The 19,350-nt window shown below is 36.8% G+C and overlaps 1 protein-coding gene and 2 pseudogenes across 4 annotated transcripts in view; 2 read left to right on the top strand and 1 right to left on the bottom strand.

Moving 5' to 3' along the window:
- Positions 1–19,350, top strand: part of LEKR1 (leucine, glutamate and lysine rich 1) — a 234,131-nt gene that overhangs the window by 149,553 nt on the left and 65,228 nt on the right. For all 4 annotated transcript variants that reach the window (XM_033203290.1, XM_033203296.1, XM_033203307.1 and 1 more), the window contains exon 7: positions 8,183–8,264. In XM_033203290.1, coding sequence (XP_033059181.1) covers positions 8,183–8,264 — 82 coding nt within the window. The remainder of the gene's footprint in view (positions 1–8,182; positions 8,265–19,350) is intronic.
- LOC117079460 lies at positions 5,875–6,809 on the top strand (annotated as a pseudogene).
- Positions 17,568–19,032, bottom strand: LOC117084499 (annotated as a pseudogene).

The raw sequence follows: 19,350 nt of genomic DNA, 5'->3' as shown, positions 1-19,350 counted from the left end.
ATTAGTTTAGAGTAGTTTTGTAGCATGAAAAGACTCTTTAGAAGATAAGGAGAAAACTCCTTGTCTTTTGCCTATTTTACTGCCATCCTAGCACAGAGAAAAAGTGTGCAGAAAGAAGAGTCTGTACTCTGGGTGACTAAAGATACACTCTATCACCTTCGGTTTTGCACAGAATTAGCCCTGCATACAGGAATCTCTGCAAGCATGATCTCTGATTATGAAATACACTGATTCATTAAAAGAAGTTGATGTTTATGTAGTTATGTAACACTACTGGAAAATGTCCTAAATATTCTTAGATCTAAACTTCTCTTTTATTTATAAATTTACTTTATTATTAACCCTACGTCTTTTCTTCTTTATTCCCTAAATGTTTTCAGCTAATATTCTGTTGATTTCATTGTAGGTCCATGTTCCTTCCTACTTTGTTTACTCTAGGCTGTCCATATCCATTTTGTGGTCTTGAAAAATCTTGTTGTAACTTATAAATACATGTGATTGTGTGATTTTATGCAAAATTTGAAACAACAAAATACTGCTCTAAAACATTCAGAAAAGTTTCTAAATCCATCAGTATTATTCCTATGTTATAGGTAAAGTATTATATTCATTTTGCCAGTCTAGAGTGGTTAAATAATTTAATCATGATAAACATACGTATACACACACACACACACACACACACACACACACACACACAAACTAGAATTTTAAAATTCCTTTCTTGTCCTTTCATAATTTATCATATTTTATAAATCCCTATAAATTATAATTATCTTCATGTTATATTGGGTTGTTTTAATTTTCAGATAAAAAATGCAGTAGAAACTTAGAAGCATTTTTTGCATGAACAATTCTGAAGTGAAAGTGTTGGTCCTTAATATTAGAATGTAATTCATTTATAAATTTTAAATATTCTGATTATCTCCTTAGCTCGATTTAATCCACTCTCCCCTTCTATCCCCACACACAGCAAAATAATTTTCTGATTTTAATGTAACTACATCTGTATTGAATTGCATCTTTTAAATTATATATCCACATCTATTCTAGCATCTGATTTATAAAATCTCCATATACTATTTTAGTCCCTTCTGGGATAATGCAGGAAATGTTAAATGTACTTCAAGAACACTTGTTTCAAAATAGATGTAAATGAAACCTCTAAAATATAAACCCTAAAATGAAATGAATTATCTAAGTGGCTGTATTACCACTTGAGCTTTGAAAAATGTTTGCTAAAGTTAAAATATGTTAATTTGATATTGACATAGTTAAGTACTTATTAAAGAATTTCTTCTATTATTGGTATATATTTTTGCATGTGCAAAGGTTTACTCTGAATGCTCATTATAAAATTTTAAATGAGATATTACTTTTGTAAAGGGCTCATCAAACTGTCATATGATAATATATATGTATAAATTATATCTAATGCAGCAGACTGATTTTGTTTATTCAGGACAGTTATATTTTATTAGAAATCTCACAATTTCAATCATGTAATTAACTAACCTAACTAAATAAATAATTTAAAATAGTGAAAAAATAAAACAGATAAATAAAATAATTTAAATAGTGAAAAAATAAAACAGATTTTAGTTTAAATGAGTTATTAATTTGTTATTTAAAAGACTAATTTATCATTCACTAAGGCCAAATGAGGCACTTGATTGTAATTTATATAAGGACAAATATATCTTAATGATATTTATACACTGAATCTAAGCAGATAAAATAATATTATATTTTAATAATAAAATAATTTAAATAAAATAATTTAAACTTAATTTAAATAATTTAAACAGTGAATAAAATAATTTAAAATAGTGAAAAATAAAATAATTTAAAATAGTGAAAAAATAAAACACTTTAGTTTAAATGAGTTATTAATTTGTTATTTAAAAGATTAATTTATCATTCACCAAGGCTAAATGAGGCACTTATTATTTATATAAGGACAAATAAATATATCTTAATTGTATTTGTACACTGAATCTAACTAATATGAAACCTACCTACATAGAGTAGGTGTTTAATAAGTGTCTATTGAAATAAAATAACAAATAAGAAAACTACATTTTAATGACAAGACACATACCAGATAGTAGCAATGAAAACTGCAGAACTATTTTTGTTTCATGTACTGTATTTTAATCTTAGGCACTTAATTCTAAACATGTTTGCTGACACTCTTATTTCTAGAGTCTGCGAAGTTTTATTCATTCTTTCAATGATTGTTTTTTAAGCAACTTCCATATCTCAAGTACTATGACTATAACAGATAAGGTTCCTGTTCTCGTGAAACTTACATTCTAGTAAGTTTACATTGAAAGGATTCAATGAGTGTAAAGCACTTAGGATATAGTACCTGGTATATAGTAAGTATTCCATATTTATTAGCTGTGATGATGATGATGATGGAAGATACCCATATATAGATGCTATTCGAAGCCATGAAACTAGATGAGATTATCTTGGGAGATAATGCAGGTAGAGAAAAGGGCTAGGGACTGAGCTCCTTACGCTTCCCAGCATTTAGAGTGAATCTAAGGATAAGAATAATCAATAGAAACTGAGAAGATAGCCAGAGCATTGCCAACAGAGAGAAAATAAATGGGTCATATGCTGCATAATGTTTGAATTTTATAAGAACAGAGAATTAAATTTTGAAATTGCCAATATAGACCATCATTCATCACCTTGAAAAGAGCTGTTTCTGTGAAGGAGTGAAAAGGAAAGCTCAATTGGAGTGGATAGAAAAGAGACTGAGGAAAAGGCAAATCATAAAAGGGGAGTCATGAATGGCCAAGAAGTATAAGGTGAGGTGCTCAGCTCCAATAGGAAGCAGAGAACTGCAAGTTAAGCCAAAGACACTACTTTGTATTCTTCAGATTGGCAAAAATTAGAAAAATAGCTGTTTCTAATGAATATTAGCTGCTTCTAATGAATTAGTTATAAAGCAGGAGACTTTATTCAGTGAGGTAGGAATGTAAGGTAGCACCTCCATTTTGGGAACATTTGGCAGTATTTATATGTATGCCCATCATCTCATACTTATACCTAATATTGCCCTGGAGACATACTGCAGACAAACTGTCCTATAAGTACACAAGAAGATGGGTAAAAAACTTTCATTGCAGAATTATTTGTGGTGACAAGGTTTCAGGTAACCTAGGTTCTATCACTATGGGACTGGATAAGTAAAATGTGGTATGTGCACATGATGAAATATTATATAGCAGTCAGAGCAGAATGAATCATATCTACATGTAGCTACATGGATAGGTCTGAAAAAACATAATGTTGACTAAAAAGAATAAGAGTTAAAATGAGACTTGTAGTTTAACCTGATTTGTGTAGTAGACAGTAAATTCACAAGCATAAATGCTGTCTAGAATGGATCATTCCGAAATGAAAATAAACATCTCAGTTTCACCCATATTAAAAACAAAACAAAACAGACAACCCTCCTTGTTACCGTGTTCACCTCCAGCTGCAATTCAGTTTTTCTGCTCCCTATTCATGGAATCAAATGGGTTGTCTTTAATTGCTGTTTCAAACTTTATCTCCCCACCACCCTCCAAAAAGCTTTCTTGCCCTTTTTTGTTTGTTTTCTTTTGTACTTTGGGCACATTAAACAGAGTCGATTAGACTCTGTAGTACAAAACATGCTATCATCCTTGAACCATGCCAGCAACGCCCCTCTAATTAATATACCTATAAATTTTAACAGAAAAATAGAATAATACAACATGTGTGTGTACCCATCATCCATATTTAACAAGTTTTAACATTTTGCCATAGTTGCACTATAGATTGTTAAAGAAGGAAAAGACAAGTAACACTTCCATTTTTACTCCTCCCCATACAAAGATAGCTACTGGTGACACCAGGTCCAAGTGCAAAAACAACATGTCCTCAAGGTGAGAAGTGATGAGATTCAGGGCAGAAGTGGAAGAGTAGCCTTAATGCCACTACCAATGATAATAGCTAACATGCGTGTGTTACTCCCAATGTGCCTGCAACGATTCCCCTTCTTTCCATATATTAAGTGATTTAATTCTCACAACAGTCCTGTATGATAGTGACTATTTTACAGATAATGAAACTGGAGTGCCTAAAGTCATACAGTTAACAGGAAGCAGAGCCAGGATTTGAAATTAGGCAGTCTGGTACTCTAAAGGGCTCATGCATGACACCTTTAAACTATCCTGTCACAAACCAGTGTTGAGTTCTTGTTTTTCCTTGTCTTCAATTACCTCTAAAACAAAAAAGTACAGCCTTCTATTTTACATTAAAAAAAAAAATTTCCCTGTTCTCTGGGTGCCAGTTCATCTGCCTGCTTGTTCTTCCATTATGCTACTTTAACCTGAAATCATTTTCCTCCATATAGCACTTTGAACCAGATTTTTACATGTTTTGTATTTTCTTTATCCAGTAAGTTTTAAGTTTGAAATATCCTTCCACTATATAGGTTTTAGTTATTGTTTTCTCAAACATTATACTAACTTAATATGTCCTCCAAGTGACTATAAAGTTGCATGTCAGCCTATAAAATAGCTAATTATGAATGCCTTTTATGTTTGTAGTTTCTAGAAACCTTTAGGAATAGCAGGATTCTCTTAAATGACTGATTATCCCAAATCTGATGCCTGTGTAATGCTATCCAGCAAACAGCTGGCTTCATATGAAGAGAGGCTAAGAACTCTTTTTGTCTTGTTCATTTAAAATCATTTACTTCTTATTTAATATCTGCGAAGAACACAGTCACATCATAGTAGAATTTGCTGTTGTAAATTTTGTATTGTTTCCGTGGGTTCTGCCTTACATCTGCATGGTGTTTAAAGCCAAGACTTCCTTTATTTTTGTGGGCATTTAGGGCCTTGTGCCTCACAATCCAATGTCATGCTGAGTGACAGAAAATTAAAGTCGAGTTTCTTTATAGAGAAGGACTGGGCAGAACAATAACTTATTCAACAACTCCTTGCCTCAGAAACTGAAGGAGCTGTTTTGTGCAGGTGGCTTAATCTCTCTGCAGCTTATCCTGTGTTTCTTTATTTATTAAGGACAGGAACTAGGAATTCTGCTTCTAAAAACAAAAGGACCAGACTAGTCTACTCGAACCTATAGTGAACCAGTAGGATGTTTATATTTCATTCAGAACAGCAAAGCTTTGAATTAACTGCCATTTTTACTGTCTATTATTCTACTAATTCTCAGGTAATTGAGAATTAACTGCATAAAATCCACATATCAAGTACCAGTTCTTTGAAGTTCATTTTAAGATAAGTGTTCCTTTTAATTTATAGCTGCATTTAGAAGTAATAACATAAAATTTATCATATGGGCTCAGACCTATGCTTCATCTAGTTTAGGATCATATCCTGACAAAAACACCAGGGGCCATTTAATAGTAAGGTGTGATTGTTCTCTCTGATGAAATCTTCTCATAGAATCAGTCACAGTAACACCATAATTGTATTAATATATTTATTAACTATAATATATATTTAAGCTTTCTAAAACTAAAATCTAAGCCACCTTTTGGAGTTAGAAATTCTACCAGTTTATTACATATTTCATTGTTAAGTAATTCTTTTCATTTGTCTTAAGTATACCTCTTTAAGGATTCTGGGAATATGGTAACAGATTTGTAGCCACACTTACCACATTTTTATGGACAAGTATCATATTCTCTTGCAGCTTTTATATTTCAAGAGTTTATATTTCAAGTGTGAGAGAGATAAGAACTTTGGGATCAGGAAGACCTGAGTTTGAATTGTGGGATTCAACTAGCTGAGTGACCTTTGATAAGTTAATTACTCTGATCCTTAGCGTTTTCTTGGTAGTTGTGACTATACATGAAATTATATGAAATCAATAAAACCTAACAAGTATGGGTCATCTACTCTACACCATTACCTAATAAGTTTTTTCAGACCTGGGAAGGCTTGTTGCACGGAATACAGATGGAACCAGTAGACCTCACAGTAAACAAGTGGAGTTCACCCCATTTGGCTGGGAATTCTTCCTCTCTGAAGTTCCCATCCTTGAACTGGAGAGGCTCTCCAGGGCTGAGCATGCCTTCTTCTAGCCCATAATGAAAAACACTCACTCCCTTCTCTGGGCATGCAGCCCTTTGGCGTGCCACTGTCCATGCACCAGTGATGGCAGCTGCCTTCTCCTGGCACAGAATACAGAGCCTGGGGATCCTGCCTGGTGGTGGTACGGTCTGCCCCTTTATGTACATGAGTTACCTCCAGCAGCCTCTCATTGTTTCCTTGTTGGAGGAAATGGAAAATTCAAATAGTAGCATGCAAGTACCTGTAATTGAATCATATAAGAAGCCTATACCACAGGAAAAAAAAAATTGAACCTGTTATCAAACCACAGAGGACAGATTATTATCCTGAAGAAATGTCACTCCCCTTAATGAATTCAGTGCCCACCCACAAGCATTGTTGCAAGAGAATCTCCCTTAGGTCATAGTGCAGCCTGAGAAGAGACCTTTACTGGTGGAATCCGTGGATAACTCAAAGGAAGCAAAGGATACACAGATGTGATTATGACATATGCAACAAAGTATACACTAAAAGTTTCCACTTGAAGTCATACAGAAGAGCACACACAGGAGATAAACCCTACAAATGTACATGGGATGGATGCATATGGAAGTTTGCTCTGTCTGATAAACAAGACATTTCTGAAAACATACTGGAGTCAAATCTTTTTAGTGCCTGGACTGTAACCACAGCTTCTGTTCTGACTATCTTGCCTTCCGTAGGAAACGCCACGTGCTAGTCTGAATGCCTTTGTCTCCCACCTCAGCGTGACTCCCTACTCACCTGGCTCTTTCTCTATCCTCCCACCATTATCTAACACATTTTTTACATGTACATTTTAATTTTGATTCAGCTGGTCTGATCCTCTGAATTTATATCATCCAAAACTTCCATATGGTCAATAGCAGATACTCTCTAATCCTCCCTCTCTTTACCATGGGTGACCTAAGAAATGAGAACTTTCTTTTAGGGATGCTAAGCAAACTCTTCTTAGAGATAGATATATTTAATGTAATAAGAACAAGAAAACATGTAAACTGAAAAACAAAAATTAATGTATGTAAAAGCACTGGATAAACAAAGGTTTATACAAATGTCTGGTAAATACTAATTAAAACATTTGTTTAGGGTGAATTTATTTTCTAATTTAAGGAACTAACTCTTTGTAAAATAAAGTTAAGAATGCAGATTTATATAGTTTTATGTATTTGTATGGATGCATAAAGATTTTAAAGTTTACTATTGAAATATGTCACTGAAACACCTGAACAGATGGAACATAGAAATTTTACAACTCCAGTGTTTTGAACATTTTTTTTCTGAAGAAACAAACCAGTCTATCAGTTTGTTTTACATTATAACTTACTCTCAGAAAGCGTACCAGCAAGGGCTATCCCTGGGGCTGGGGTTCAGATCACAGTTTCCACGCACAAGACAATGGAAGGACTTAGATAATTCAAGCCATTTGTTTTTTCTGCTATAGTTTCAGTTCTGCATTCACACACTTGTTAGACAGGGCTGCTTGAATAATCATCCTCAAATACTGCTTACATTCCCCAGTTAAAGACTCTATGAAAGCCAGTTTCCTGCTTGTATTCTCTTGGTTTTGAAAGTCACTAAAATGCCTTTTAGATGCTACCCAGAGTTAACACGTTCTTTACTGTGAGCCTGGCACATGATTTGTCTGTTTTAGTTCTAGCAGGAAGACTCAGCCATGCTTCTCAGTTCTAGACCACAAAAGTGAGCTCAGGCAATCAAGTGTTTTAGAAACAAAACACATGATCAGAAATTCTTATGTTTGTCAGCTACATATATTTCATTTGAAAACTTTAGTAAAATTTAGCCTATTAGCTGTTTGAAAATCAGCATGGTGGTGGGGGCAGAAAGAGGCCAACAAATTGGGCCTGTCAAAACCCACTAAGTCTGTGGGGTGTTAGGATAGGGAGGGTTGAGTAGTCAATGACAAGTTGCATATGGACATACAGGCAAAGTGGAGTAAGCAGCTGCCTTATTCTTCAGGAGCTGACTAGCAACATTAAAAGAATATGGTTTACACTATGAAAATATCTGGACACTTAAAATATACTAATCAGATGAAATACATTGTGTCATTTCAGATTTGCAATGTCTAGTAGAGGCACTTGGAGTAAAACTTCAGAAGGCAGTGACAGAGATGGACAACTATAAAGAAATGCTTATGTAAGATGAAGAACATTAAACAACTTGTAAGATAACAGTGCTCTATAGATGTGTCACAAAATGGCAGGAATTAGAAAGAAATGACAATTATAAAGACCCTGGTGTGTTCTCTGTGATTCTTTTGGCAGTGATTTACTTGTGTGGGTAATAGTTTACTGCTGCTTTTCTTGCCCACTTTGCTGGCCTAGATTATATATTGAAGAACCTGTAAATATTTTTAAATATATGGAGGATTTCTTTCAGTAAGAAACTTACCTATCCATATATAAAAGTTTTCCCTGATAGTTCAGATGCAGCAACTTAATGTGAAACAGTCTTTGAACTTTTTTCTTATCTTTGTTTCTTTATTATCTCTCCATAAGAAACAATATTGAAGTTGTATCTCAAAATTACTAATTTTAGCTTCAAAGAGACACGTGAGTAGCTTTGAAATGCTGAAGTACTTATGCTTGATATAAGTGAGAAAGAAATATTAGAAAACACATGATAAGAAAATGATATAAAATCAAGAACACTATTTCTTTTAAAAATTAATTTTAGGCCGGGCGCGGTGGCTCAAGCCTGTAATCCCAGCACTTTGGGAGGCCGAGACGGGCGGATCACGAGGTCAGGAGATCGAGACCATCCTGGCTAACATGATGAAACCCCGTCTCTACTAAAAATACAAAAAACTAGCCGGGCGAGGTGGCGGGCGCCTGTAGTCCCAGCTACTTGGGAGGCTGAGGCAGGAGAATGGCGTGAACCCGGGAGGCGGAGCTTGCAGTGAGCCGAGATTGCGCCACTGCACTCCAGCCTGGGCGACAGAGCGAGACTCCGCCTCAAAAAAAAAAAAAAAAAAATTAATTTTAAGCCTGGGCAACACGGTGAAACTTTGTCTCCACAAAAAAATACAGAAATTATCCAAATGTGTTGGCACACACCTGTAGTCCCAGCTACTCGGGAGGCTGAGGTGGGAAGATCACCTAAGCCTGGAAAGTTGAGGCTATGGTGAACCATGATCATGCCACTGCACTCCAGCCTGGGTGACAGAGTGAGACCCTGTTTCAAAATGAATAAATAAATAAGTAAAAATTACTTTCATTTCAGAAATTTCAAAAATTATAGCATAAACATAGTATATCTATAATTATAATACTAAAATAGTATGTATATAATCTTTGAAAGGTAAGCAGATTCTTTTACTTTATGGTATATGTGATTTTCAGTTCCTATATTTTAGAAGGATGAACGTCATAAAAATATAAATATTTAGAATGCTTAGCAACCCAATGTTTGTGTTGACCATGAACTACTCCTAAAAACAATGTGTTTAATAAAATACTGAACACAAGAAGGAACAAATATTAAAAATGCCCTATCAAATTAATGTATACTTGGATTATTTGTAACAAAATAGTTTCTGAAAAGGAAGGAAAATAAAATATTCATACTTTATAACACTGTGGTTAATAGTACAGTAAGTACAGTAGTTCAGCTGTCTGTGTAGATGGCTGGGGTTGAAGGAATTGGTGACGGGGTTCCTTAGAAGACCCGCTAGGCCCAGGAAGTAACTTTTTGGGAGATTTTTTTAAATCACGAAAAAAAAACAAGGTGATGGTTGCTAGAAAAAAAAAAAATCGTTGTGGCTTTCCCTCTAATAACATCAAGGAGGGGTTTGGCCATGTGAATGTCTCTTGTGGAGAGCAGTCTAGTCAGGCCCCAGCTACTGTGTGATGATTGCTTCTTGGAGCTCAAGAAGTGAAGAGGGTACAGTTTAGGCATAGGGAGGTGGTGCTAGCACACAACTAAACTAAGAGGGAATTCGTTGTCATACCAAGACTCAGCATAGAAAGTGAAGTCTTGGAAAGTTAGGAAAGAAGCTAAACATAGAAATGAGCATAGTGAAGAAAAGGAATAAACTTACTGGTAGTGACATGAATTGATATTTTACAGAAAAAGTTTGCACAGAATTCTTTGTATATTCATGTTCTGCATAATGACATTTTGGTCAGTGACAGACCATGTATACAATGATGGTCCTATAAGATTATAATACCATATATTTACTGTACCTTTTCTGTGGTCAGATATGTTTAGCTATGCAAATACTTACCATTGTGTTACAATTACCTACACTATTCAATACATTAGCATTCTGTATAGGTTTGTAGCCTAGGAACAATAGGCTCTATCGTATAGCCTATGTGTGTAATAGGTTATACCATCGTGGTTTGTGTACACTCAAGGATGTTCACACAGTGACAAAATTGCGTAATGATACATTTCTTGGAATGTATCCCTGTTGTAAAGCAATGACTGACTGTGCATGGAGCCTGCCCATTTATTATTAACACATGCTTTGTGGTATTTTCTGTTTATTATAATTTTAACATAATTTGTGCTGAGAAATCGTGAGAGTCAGGGTAGATTGGAGATGGAGGGAGAAATACACCACTAAAGTCCATCAAACTAATTATCTGTAGGAAGTTACTGCATAATTGCAGAAATGCTGATGCTGTTTTTATCAGTTTATAAAACTGATGTTTCCTACACATACAAGACCTTCTTAAAAATTAAAAAATGGACATAATGCCCATTTTTAGAAATGCGAATTAGAAAAGATAGAGCCACTTAAATGGCTCCAAGTGCTGGAGACCTTTCTCTGTGTTACCTGTCTCTAGCTCTTCCATCTATACTCTATCTACTCTCCTTCACTGCTAGTATTAAGTTGGGGAGGGTGGGCATTTAGGATCAAAGCCTGGGACTGCTGAAGCCTCAGGTTGCTCAGAGGTCAGGAGGTCAAACTAGAGTCAAATTTGTGGCTTGGCCATTTTTGTAATAAGTTTGAAGTCAAAACAATTCATTCAAAAAAATTGACATATTAATACAATTTGTTAGTAAGTTCAAGATTTCCTGTGCACACTCAAACCTCTTTGGACTTCCAGAAATTGGAATATGCTATGAAATCAGGTTTCCTCAATTTTTAATCCTCATTCTTTGTGGGGGCTGGGAATAGGAATGTTCATCACCTGTAAGTTAATTCTTTGTGTTGTTTAAAGATTTTTAAATATTTGGATATACATTTTGTGAATTTTGAGAATAAGAGGAAGAAGCAGTTTATAAATGGGTGAAATTGGGGTTCTTTTTCCAAGAGTTTTTTCCCCAAGATTTTTAAGAAAATATTTTCCAAGGTTTAAAAGAACATTGCTATGTATTTTAAAATAGAGATTTTATCAGAATGCTTTGGGCTACAAGTAACAGAGGTAGGATAATGCCAGTTTTAGTTGATAAGAGTCTCAGCAATATCCCCAAGGATCTTGATGTTCTTTCTGTCTCCATCCTGCTGCCCTGAGCACTGGCTTCAACCCAAAGCTAAGTGAGGTCCCTATAATCACAAGATGGCTGCAGTTCCTCCACCCTAGAGGTCTTATTTGGATATGGTGCCTGCAGGCAGGAAGGGACTGGTTTTCTGGTGTCTTTTTGGAAGTGAGAAAAAAGAATTATCAGATGCCACCAAACAGCATTCTCCTTATATTTCCTTGACTAGAACCCTTTACCTACCCTCTCCTAAGTGAATCACTGGCAAGGGAACGGGGCTACTACAATTACCTTAGACCAAGCAAGATTTATCCTTAGAACAAATAATAATTGGGACTCTGATGGCCAGGAAAAAAGCTATAGTGAATGTTCAGAAGGTAACCAGTAGTGTTTGCTAAAGAGGTAGAGCATTAATGATGCTCTGAGAGCTTGATGAAATTTTCTATAAATTTTATTTTTAAGTACTATAATATCTAGATTAATTAAGAGAACGCCTCCCTGAAATAATGAAAAATATGAAGACCATAAAATCTAGTTCTAATGCTTTTATGCACATATGGATATAAAATATACTTTTATTACTTTCATATATATACATATATATATAATATATATATATTATTACTTTCATATACACACACATACACACACACACATAGATGGAAGACCTAGAGACAGGGAGCATAGAGAAAGGTCTCCAGCACCTGGAGCCATTTAAGTGGCTCTATCTTTCCTAATTCGCATTTCTAAAAATGGGCATTATGTCCATTTTTTAATTTTTAAGAAGGTTTTATATGTGTAGGAAACATCGGTTTTACAAACGGATAAAAACATCAGTATTTCTGCAATTATACAGTAACTTCCAGGATAAAGATAGATAAGTAAGGCTTAAAAGAAAGACTGTATTTACGGTGAGAAATTTTTGGGAATTCCTGAAAGATAATACATAGAAAGGATAGTAAAGGGTCTATATCTTTACTATAGAAAGGATAGTAGAAAGGGTCAACTCTATTGAGGAATAACCCAGACGAAGAGCAATTGAGTGGTGATGCTGGTGGGCATGGGATAGACAGGACCTTCCTCAGAATTAATTAAAACACAGAGAAGGGAGTGAGACCTGGTGAATCATTGAAATAGTGGTTTCACACTCCAATCTACATAAGAATCATGGGTAGCTTGCTAAAATTGTGTATTACAGTATGGCCTCTCCCACAGACTCAGCATCAGGACCAGATTTCTGGTTTTTACATTTAGGTCTGGGGTGGCTCCAAGCAATCACATTTTTAATGCACTCCCCACATGATACTGATTCAGGTGGTCCAGTGAAACCCACTCTGAGGAATCATATATGGAACATTTAAGCCAGCTGGCCCCTCATCAATACCCTATAATCAATCAGCCCTGTGTGAAGCAGCATTTGCAGAAGCATCTATACTCAGACTAACAAAATGAGTATGTGGACTAGAGTCAAACAGCCTGGCAGCTACTGAATCCCAGGAGAGCCCAGGGTCCCCACAGCCCAAGACAAACCTCCAGTGCCCCCACCAGCTAGCATACCCTGCCCCTTCATCATACCTCTAAAACAAGCTAGGGCAAAAATGAACAGCAAAGCAGACAAGCAGAGGATCTTAAGTCTGAGGATTCACACACGACCAAAGATTAGGGGTGTGAGGAAACACCCCCCACCAAGTTCCCCCGAAAAGTGGCTATGAATTCACACAGAAAATCCTTAACACCCTAGAAAATTGTTAAATAGCAAACAGATGACATTAGAATAAGTATAATTGATAGACTCCAAAGTATGTCCAGGATTGTAACCATAAAAGAACAGACAGTTATGGCAAGCTATTAGGAATTCAGGAGATTAGAAATATCAGAAAAATGATCCCATTCATGCCAAAAATGAATACAAATGCACATACACATGCATATGGATTTAAACACATTGAATAAATGATAGGATTGCAACAGTTACCTCTAGAAATGAAAGTGTGGGCTGTGTAGAAACTCTTATTTCACTCTATTACATATTGCTTGAATGCTTTACACTTTAGATATATTTATTTTCATGTATGTGGTAAGAACAAAATTTACTTAAAATGATTTATAATCTGTCACTAAGAATATGTCTAAGTGGTTATGTAAAATATGTTTTCTGGCCGGTCATAGTGGCTCACGCCTGTAATCTCAAAACATTGGGAGGCTGAGGCAGGTGGATCACCTGAGGTCAGGAGTTCGAGACCAGCGTGACCAATATGGTGAAACTTTGCCTTTACTAAAAATACAAAAATTAGCTGGGCGTGGTGGCAGGTGCCTGTAGTCCCAGCTACTCGGGAGGCTGAGACAGGAGAATTGCTTGAACCCTGGAGGCAGAGGTTGTAGTGAGCCAAGATCACGACATTGCACTGCAGCCTGGGTGACAGAGCGAGACTCTGTCTCAAAAAAAATTTTTTTAAAAAGGTTTCTAATTTAAGAACCTCTGTAATGTACTTACACTTTAATTCCTTTTTTTTTTCTAAGCAAGCTAATACAGGACTTACATTTTAATTTCATTAGCAGTCACCTGCTCCTCATTTAACTGATAATTTGAACAATAGTAAACTTTTGACCATCACAAAGTACTAATTTTTAAAGCTCTTACTTGGCCTTTCAACAGCATCTGACAGTTGACCAAACTGTTCTTGGGACAGTCTCTATTATTGAGATATAAATATCAGAGTTCTCCTGATTTTCCTCTCACCTTCCTGTTCACTCATGAAAATTTTTGCCTGGCAAGCAGAAGGTGACCTGGTGGCATTCCAGTGTCAGTGTATTTTTCACATGGTCTTAACTTGAACAGGCTATGTTTATTTCATTTATTTATTCGATACGAAATGTTTACTGAGAGCCAGGACTATTGTATGCAGGCAGTAGATATTGGAGTAACGAGATTGGTACGTTTCCATAGATGTACTTTTCAGACAATGCTAAGTGCCGCAAAAATATAAAATAGGCATAATAGAATGTGAGTAATGGAGAGGGGTGGTATACTTTTGACGGAGTGGTCAGAATGGCATCCCTGAGCAGATGATCTTTAAGTTAAGATATGAATAACAATCCTGGCTAACACGGTGAAACCCCATCTCTACTAAAAATGCAAAAATTTAGCCGGGCATGGTGGCGCCTGTAGTCCCAGCTACTCCAGAGGCTGAGGCAGGAGAATGATGTGAACCTGGGAGGCGGAGCTTGTAGTGAGCCAGGATTGCGCCACTGCACTCCAGCCTGGGAGACACAGCGAGACTACAACTCAAAAAAAAATAAATAAATAAAGATATGAGTAACAGAAAGGTGCTAGCCGTGATTACATCTGGGAGCAAGGAGATCAAGACAAGACCCTACGTTTCTTGGAAATGTACAAGTTCAAAAAACATGAAGGCCAGTTGTGGTGACAGAACTCCCCAAAGAGTTTCATGTCCTAATCCCTGGAATCTGTATGTTCTCTTACATGGCAAAAGGGACTTTGCAAATGTGATTAAGAATTTTGAGGCCAGGTGTAGTGGCTCATACCTGTAATCCCCGCATTTTGGAAGGCTGAGGCAAGTGGATCAGTTTAGGCCAGCAGTATGACTTGGCCACCATGGTGAAACCCTGTCTTTATTAAAAAGTACAAAAATTAGCTAGGTGTGATGGTGCACACCTGTAATCCCACCTACTCAGGAAGCTGAGGCACAAGAATCTCTTGAAACCGAGAGGCTGGGAGGCAGAGGCAGTAGTGAGGCAAGATCACACCACTGCACTCTAGCCTGGGCAGCAAAGCGAGATTCTGTGTCAAAAAAAAAAGAATTTTGAGATGGGTAAATTATCCTGGATTATGTGGGCAGGCCTAATGTAATCACAAGGGTCCTTATAAGAGGAAGCAAGAGGGTCAAAGTCACAAAAGCAGATGTGAGGATGAAAGCAGAGGTTGCAGTAATGTGATCTGATGATGGAGGAAGGGGCCACAAGACAAAAAATACAGGTGGGCTCTAGAAGCTAGAACAGGTAAGGAAATGAATTCTCCCCTGGAGCCTTCAGAAGGAACACAACCTGGTGACACCTTTATTTTAGGACTTCTGACCTCCAGAACTGTGAAATAATAAATTTGTATTGCTTTTAAACACTAAGCTTGTGGTCATTTGTTACAGGAGCAATAAGAAATTAAACTGGCCTGTGTTTCCTGAAGAGTTTCTGAGGAGTTTGGATTTATAAGGAGAGCAATGGGAAGCCTGGGGAGAATGCTAAGAGAGTAATCTAATCTGCGTTTTAAAAGGTCACTGTGATTGCTACTTCAAGAATGGACTGGAGTAGGAGTAAAAGAGGTATCAGGGAGTCTGGGTGGCAGGGTGTGCATTCATGCAAGTGAGAAGTAATTATGGTTTAGCCTAAGACTGTAGCATGGAGATGGAGAGAAATATTTGTCAGAGGTCAATCTGATTTACTGATAGAGAAAATGTGACTGGGGAGCAAGGAGACTGGAAGTGAAAGGAAAGAATAAAGATGGGCTTGAGCCTTTTTTCATCAGGGGAGACAGTTGAGAGGCAGCAAAGTGCAGTGACTGAGAGTTCACACTCCAGATCCAGACTGCTGGGGTTCAAATGCCAGTATTACAACTTAGTAGTTATGTCAACTTGGGCAAGTTTCTTTTCTCTTTGGTCTCAGTTCCCTAAATCGTAAAATGGGAATAAGGGCTTCTTTGAGGAGTGCACAAGATACATAATGTGTTAGTTATTACTGTCATCATTGTGTTTGTTCCATTTATTGAAGTGGGAAATTCTGTGAAATAGATAGATAAAGGAAGTGGAAGAATCAAAAACAATGCTTTTGATTTGTTAGAGCTGAGATGTCTTTGAGACTGCAAAGTGGAAATACCAAGGAGTTAGTTTAAGAATGGCTGTTTCATATAAGCGAGTGCAGTGGCATTTAACATCACCTTTCAAAGTGGGGCAAAATAGGCAGTTATTTTATTTTATTTTATTTTATTTTATTTTATTTTATTGGCAGGAGCAGCAGGGACCTTTCTGAAGATTTACTCATAGCAATTGAAGAGAAAGGATTACCACTATTTGCTAAGAGTAAAAGAAGGAATGCAATGCTTAAAGAGATGTAGGCATTCTTTCTATTCCATCCAATTTCTCCGTCCTAATGAAGGTGAAGATAACAATTGGGTAATGAAGGGTAGACCATAGAAAGACTGGCTTAACTGGTGTGGGGCAGGGGAAGGGATCATGCTGAGGGGACTTCCTGGGATGGTAGGTGGCTTTTAAAAAATTGCAGCCCAAATTTATTATCTACATAGTAAAATAACTGCTAAAAGGAGTTCTTCTGTCCCTGCTTCTAGATTTGGAAAAGTATATATAAGAGTCTGAACATACAGTGAAAGTTGTGGTGGGGCTGCTGAATCTCAAAGGGATTTGTAAAAGAAACATTTTTGTTTGATTTCAAAGCAAATGTGTAAAACTTGGAAAATACAAGGATATAAAAAAAGTCACAGTTACATTTTGATATATTTTCTAGTCCATTTTCCTTTTTTAAGTAATTTACATTTTATTTTCTTACCATTATGAATAGTAAAGTTCACAGTTCAGTTCCCAGGCAACATAAAAGTGAATGTTTTACGTATAAGACACCTGCATGTAATGTGATAACATGGGGCTTTGGGGTTTTTTTGTTTTGGGGGGTTTTTGGAGCCACTATGATTTACTAGACTATTAAAAGGTCATCACACAATTTAAAACTATGCAGTCATAACAAGGCAATCTTCAGGCAATTAAAAACAATGAATTGTTGAACCAATCTGGGAGATCTACTGAGTAATCTGGTCTTTCAAGTAATGTCAAGTGGAAACCCTGTTTTCTCTTTCCATCTGAGGATCATTAAAAAGAAAAAACAAACCTAAACCAAACCAAAAACCACCTGTTCTGACTGAAAATCAGGATTCAGGCCATGTGACTTCGAGGCATACTCTTCAGCTGGTTGGCAGAGGCACTATCACTGCAACATGTGCGGGAGCACCAAGAGGTCTACCTCCATGCCTGCAGCCCATTGTGCAAGCTCTGGAAAGTTGCCTGCTTCCCAAAGCGCTGCCACCAACAGACAAAGGCCTCCACCACCTGCAAGTGCACATTGTGGAGATGGTTGGCCTTACAGCAGTAGATATCTGTCTCGAACAGTACCAAAGACAGCACCACGGGCTTCCACTTAGGGCCCAGCCTCTGGGCCAGCTGATTAATCTGCCAGTTTGATGGGGAGCTGATGATGTGCGAGGGGATCCCAGTCATCGTGTCACCTGCAGGCAGCTCAGTCATGGCTTTTTCCCTTGCTTTCTCCAGCTTCTCCCTTACCCACAAAAATTCCTGTAGGAAATCTAGGGAAGTATCAAATGCTTTAGGACCCCTGGAAAGTAGGCTATCCAGCAGTAGTGTTTTCTTGAGGCTTGTAGCTTGATCTTTAATTTCTTGGATGTGGTTTTCTGTCAAGTTTCCTTCCTGGTAAAGGTACTGAAGAACCAGTCCCTCTACCAATGCCTCTGCACCCGGCTGCAGGCAAAGTAAGCAAAGCACTTGTTTGTGGCCTCCATTTCTCAGTCTACAATGATGTATCTTTGAGGGGGAGGGAACTCTAGTCCATTTTTCTAAGTAGTATGCATTTTTAACATATTTGGGAATATAGTTTATGCACTGTTTTGGTTTGTTTTCGTTTTTATTTTTTTTGAAATGGAGTCTCGCATTGTCGCCCAGGCTGGCGTGCAATGGCGCGATCTTGGCTCACTGCAACCTCCGCCTCCCGGGTTGACTCGATTCTCCTGCCTCAGCCTCCTGAGTAGCTGAGATTACAGGTGCACACCACCACGCCCGGCTGATTTTTTGTATTTTTAGTAGAGACAGAGTTTCGCTGTGTTGGCCCTGTTGATCTTGACCTTATGATCCGCCCACCTCGGATCCCAAAGTTCTGGGATTACAGGCGTGAGCCATCGCACCCGGCCCCTTTATCTACTGTTTGCCAACTTTTGCCTAGCGATATATCCTGGACATTTTTCCGTGTCATTACTTTATACATTTATGGGAAATTGTTAAATGGCTACATAATATTCCAATCTATGGATGAACCATAACTTATTAACATCTTGTTTTTAGAGCGTTCAAGTTTTTTATTTATATAAGTAAGGCACTTGGAAAATTCATGTAGCTAAATCTATTAACACACAATTATTTGTTTGGTGTAATTTTTGCTAGAATCAAACTTGAATATTTTTAAAGCTTTTAATGCATAATAACTCATTGTCCTCCAACAAGCCTATACAGATATGTAATCTCCACAGTGTTTGTAAATACTCATTTCTCTGCTTCCTGGACAATACTGGGTATTATAACTTTTAAAATTAATAAAATTTGTACCCCTGCATTTCTAGCTCCTTGTATTCTTTTCTTTGTGACTCACCTGAGCCTTTGCCCATTTTTCTAACTGTATGTTAATATTTTTCTATTTCTTCTTTTCTAATGTTTTATTTGGAAATAACTTCAAACTTACAAAAAGTTGTAAAAATAATAATAGTTCAAAGAGCACTCAGATAGTCTTTACCTATTTTCACCTAGTGTTAACATTTTAAGTCATTTACTTTCTCTCTCTCCCTCTCTTTACTCTCCTTCTCTTCCTCCCTCTCCCTCTCTCTCTACACACACACAGACACACACACACACACACAAATTATTTTTCCTGAACCATTTTGAGGATAAGTTACATGCAACATAGCCCTTTACTTCTAGATACTTCA

This window comes from Trachypithecus francoisi, unplaced genomic scaffold (genome assembly GCF_009764315.1).
Source record: "Trachypithecus francoisi isolate TF-2019V2 unplaced genomic scaffold, Tfra_2.0 Lachesis_group0, whole genome shotgun sequence".
Lineage (NCBI taxonomy): Eukaryota > Metazoa > Chordata > Mammalia > Primates > Cercopithecidae > Trachypithecus > Trachypithecus francoisi.
Note: the sequence above shows the minus strand (reverse complement) of the source record. Positions and strands in the feature narration are given on the sequence as shown.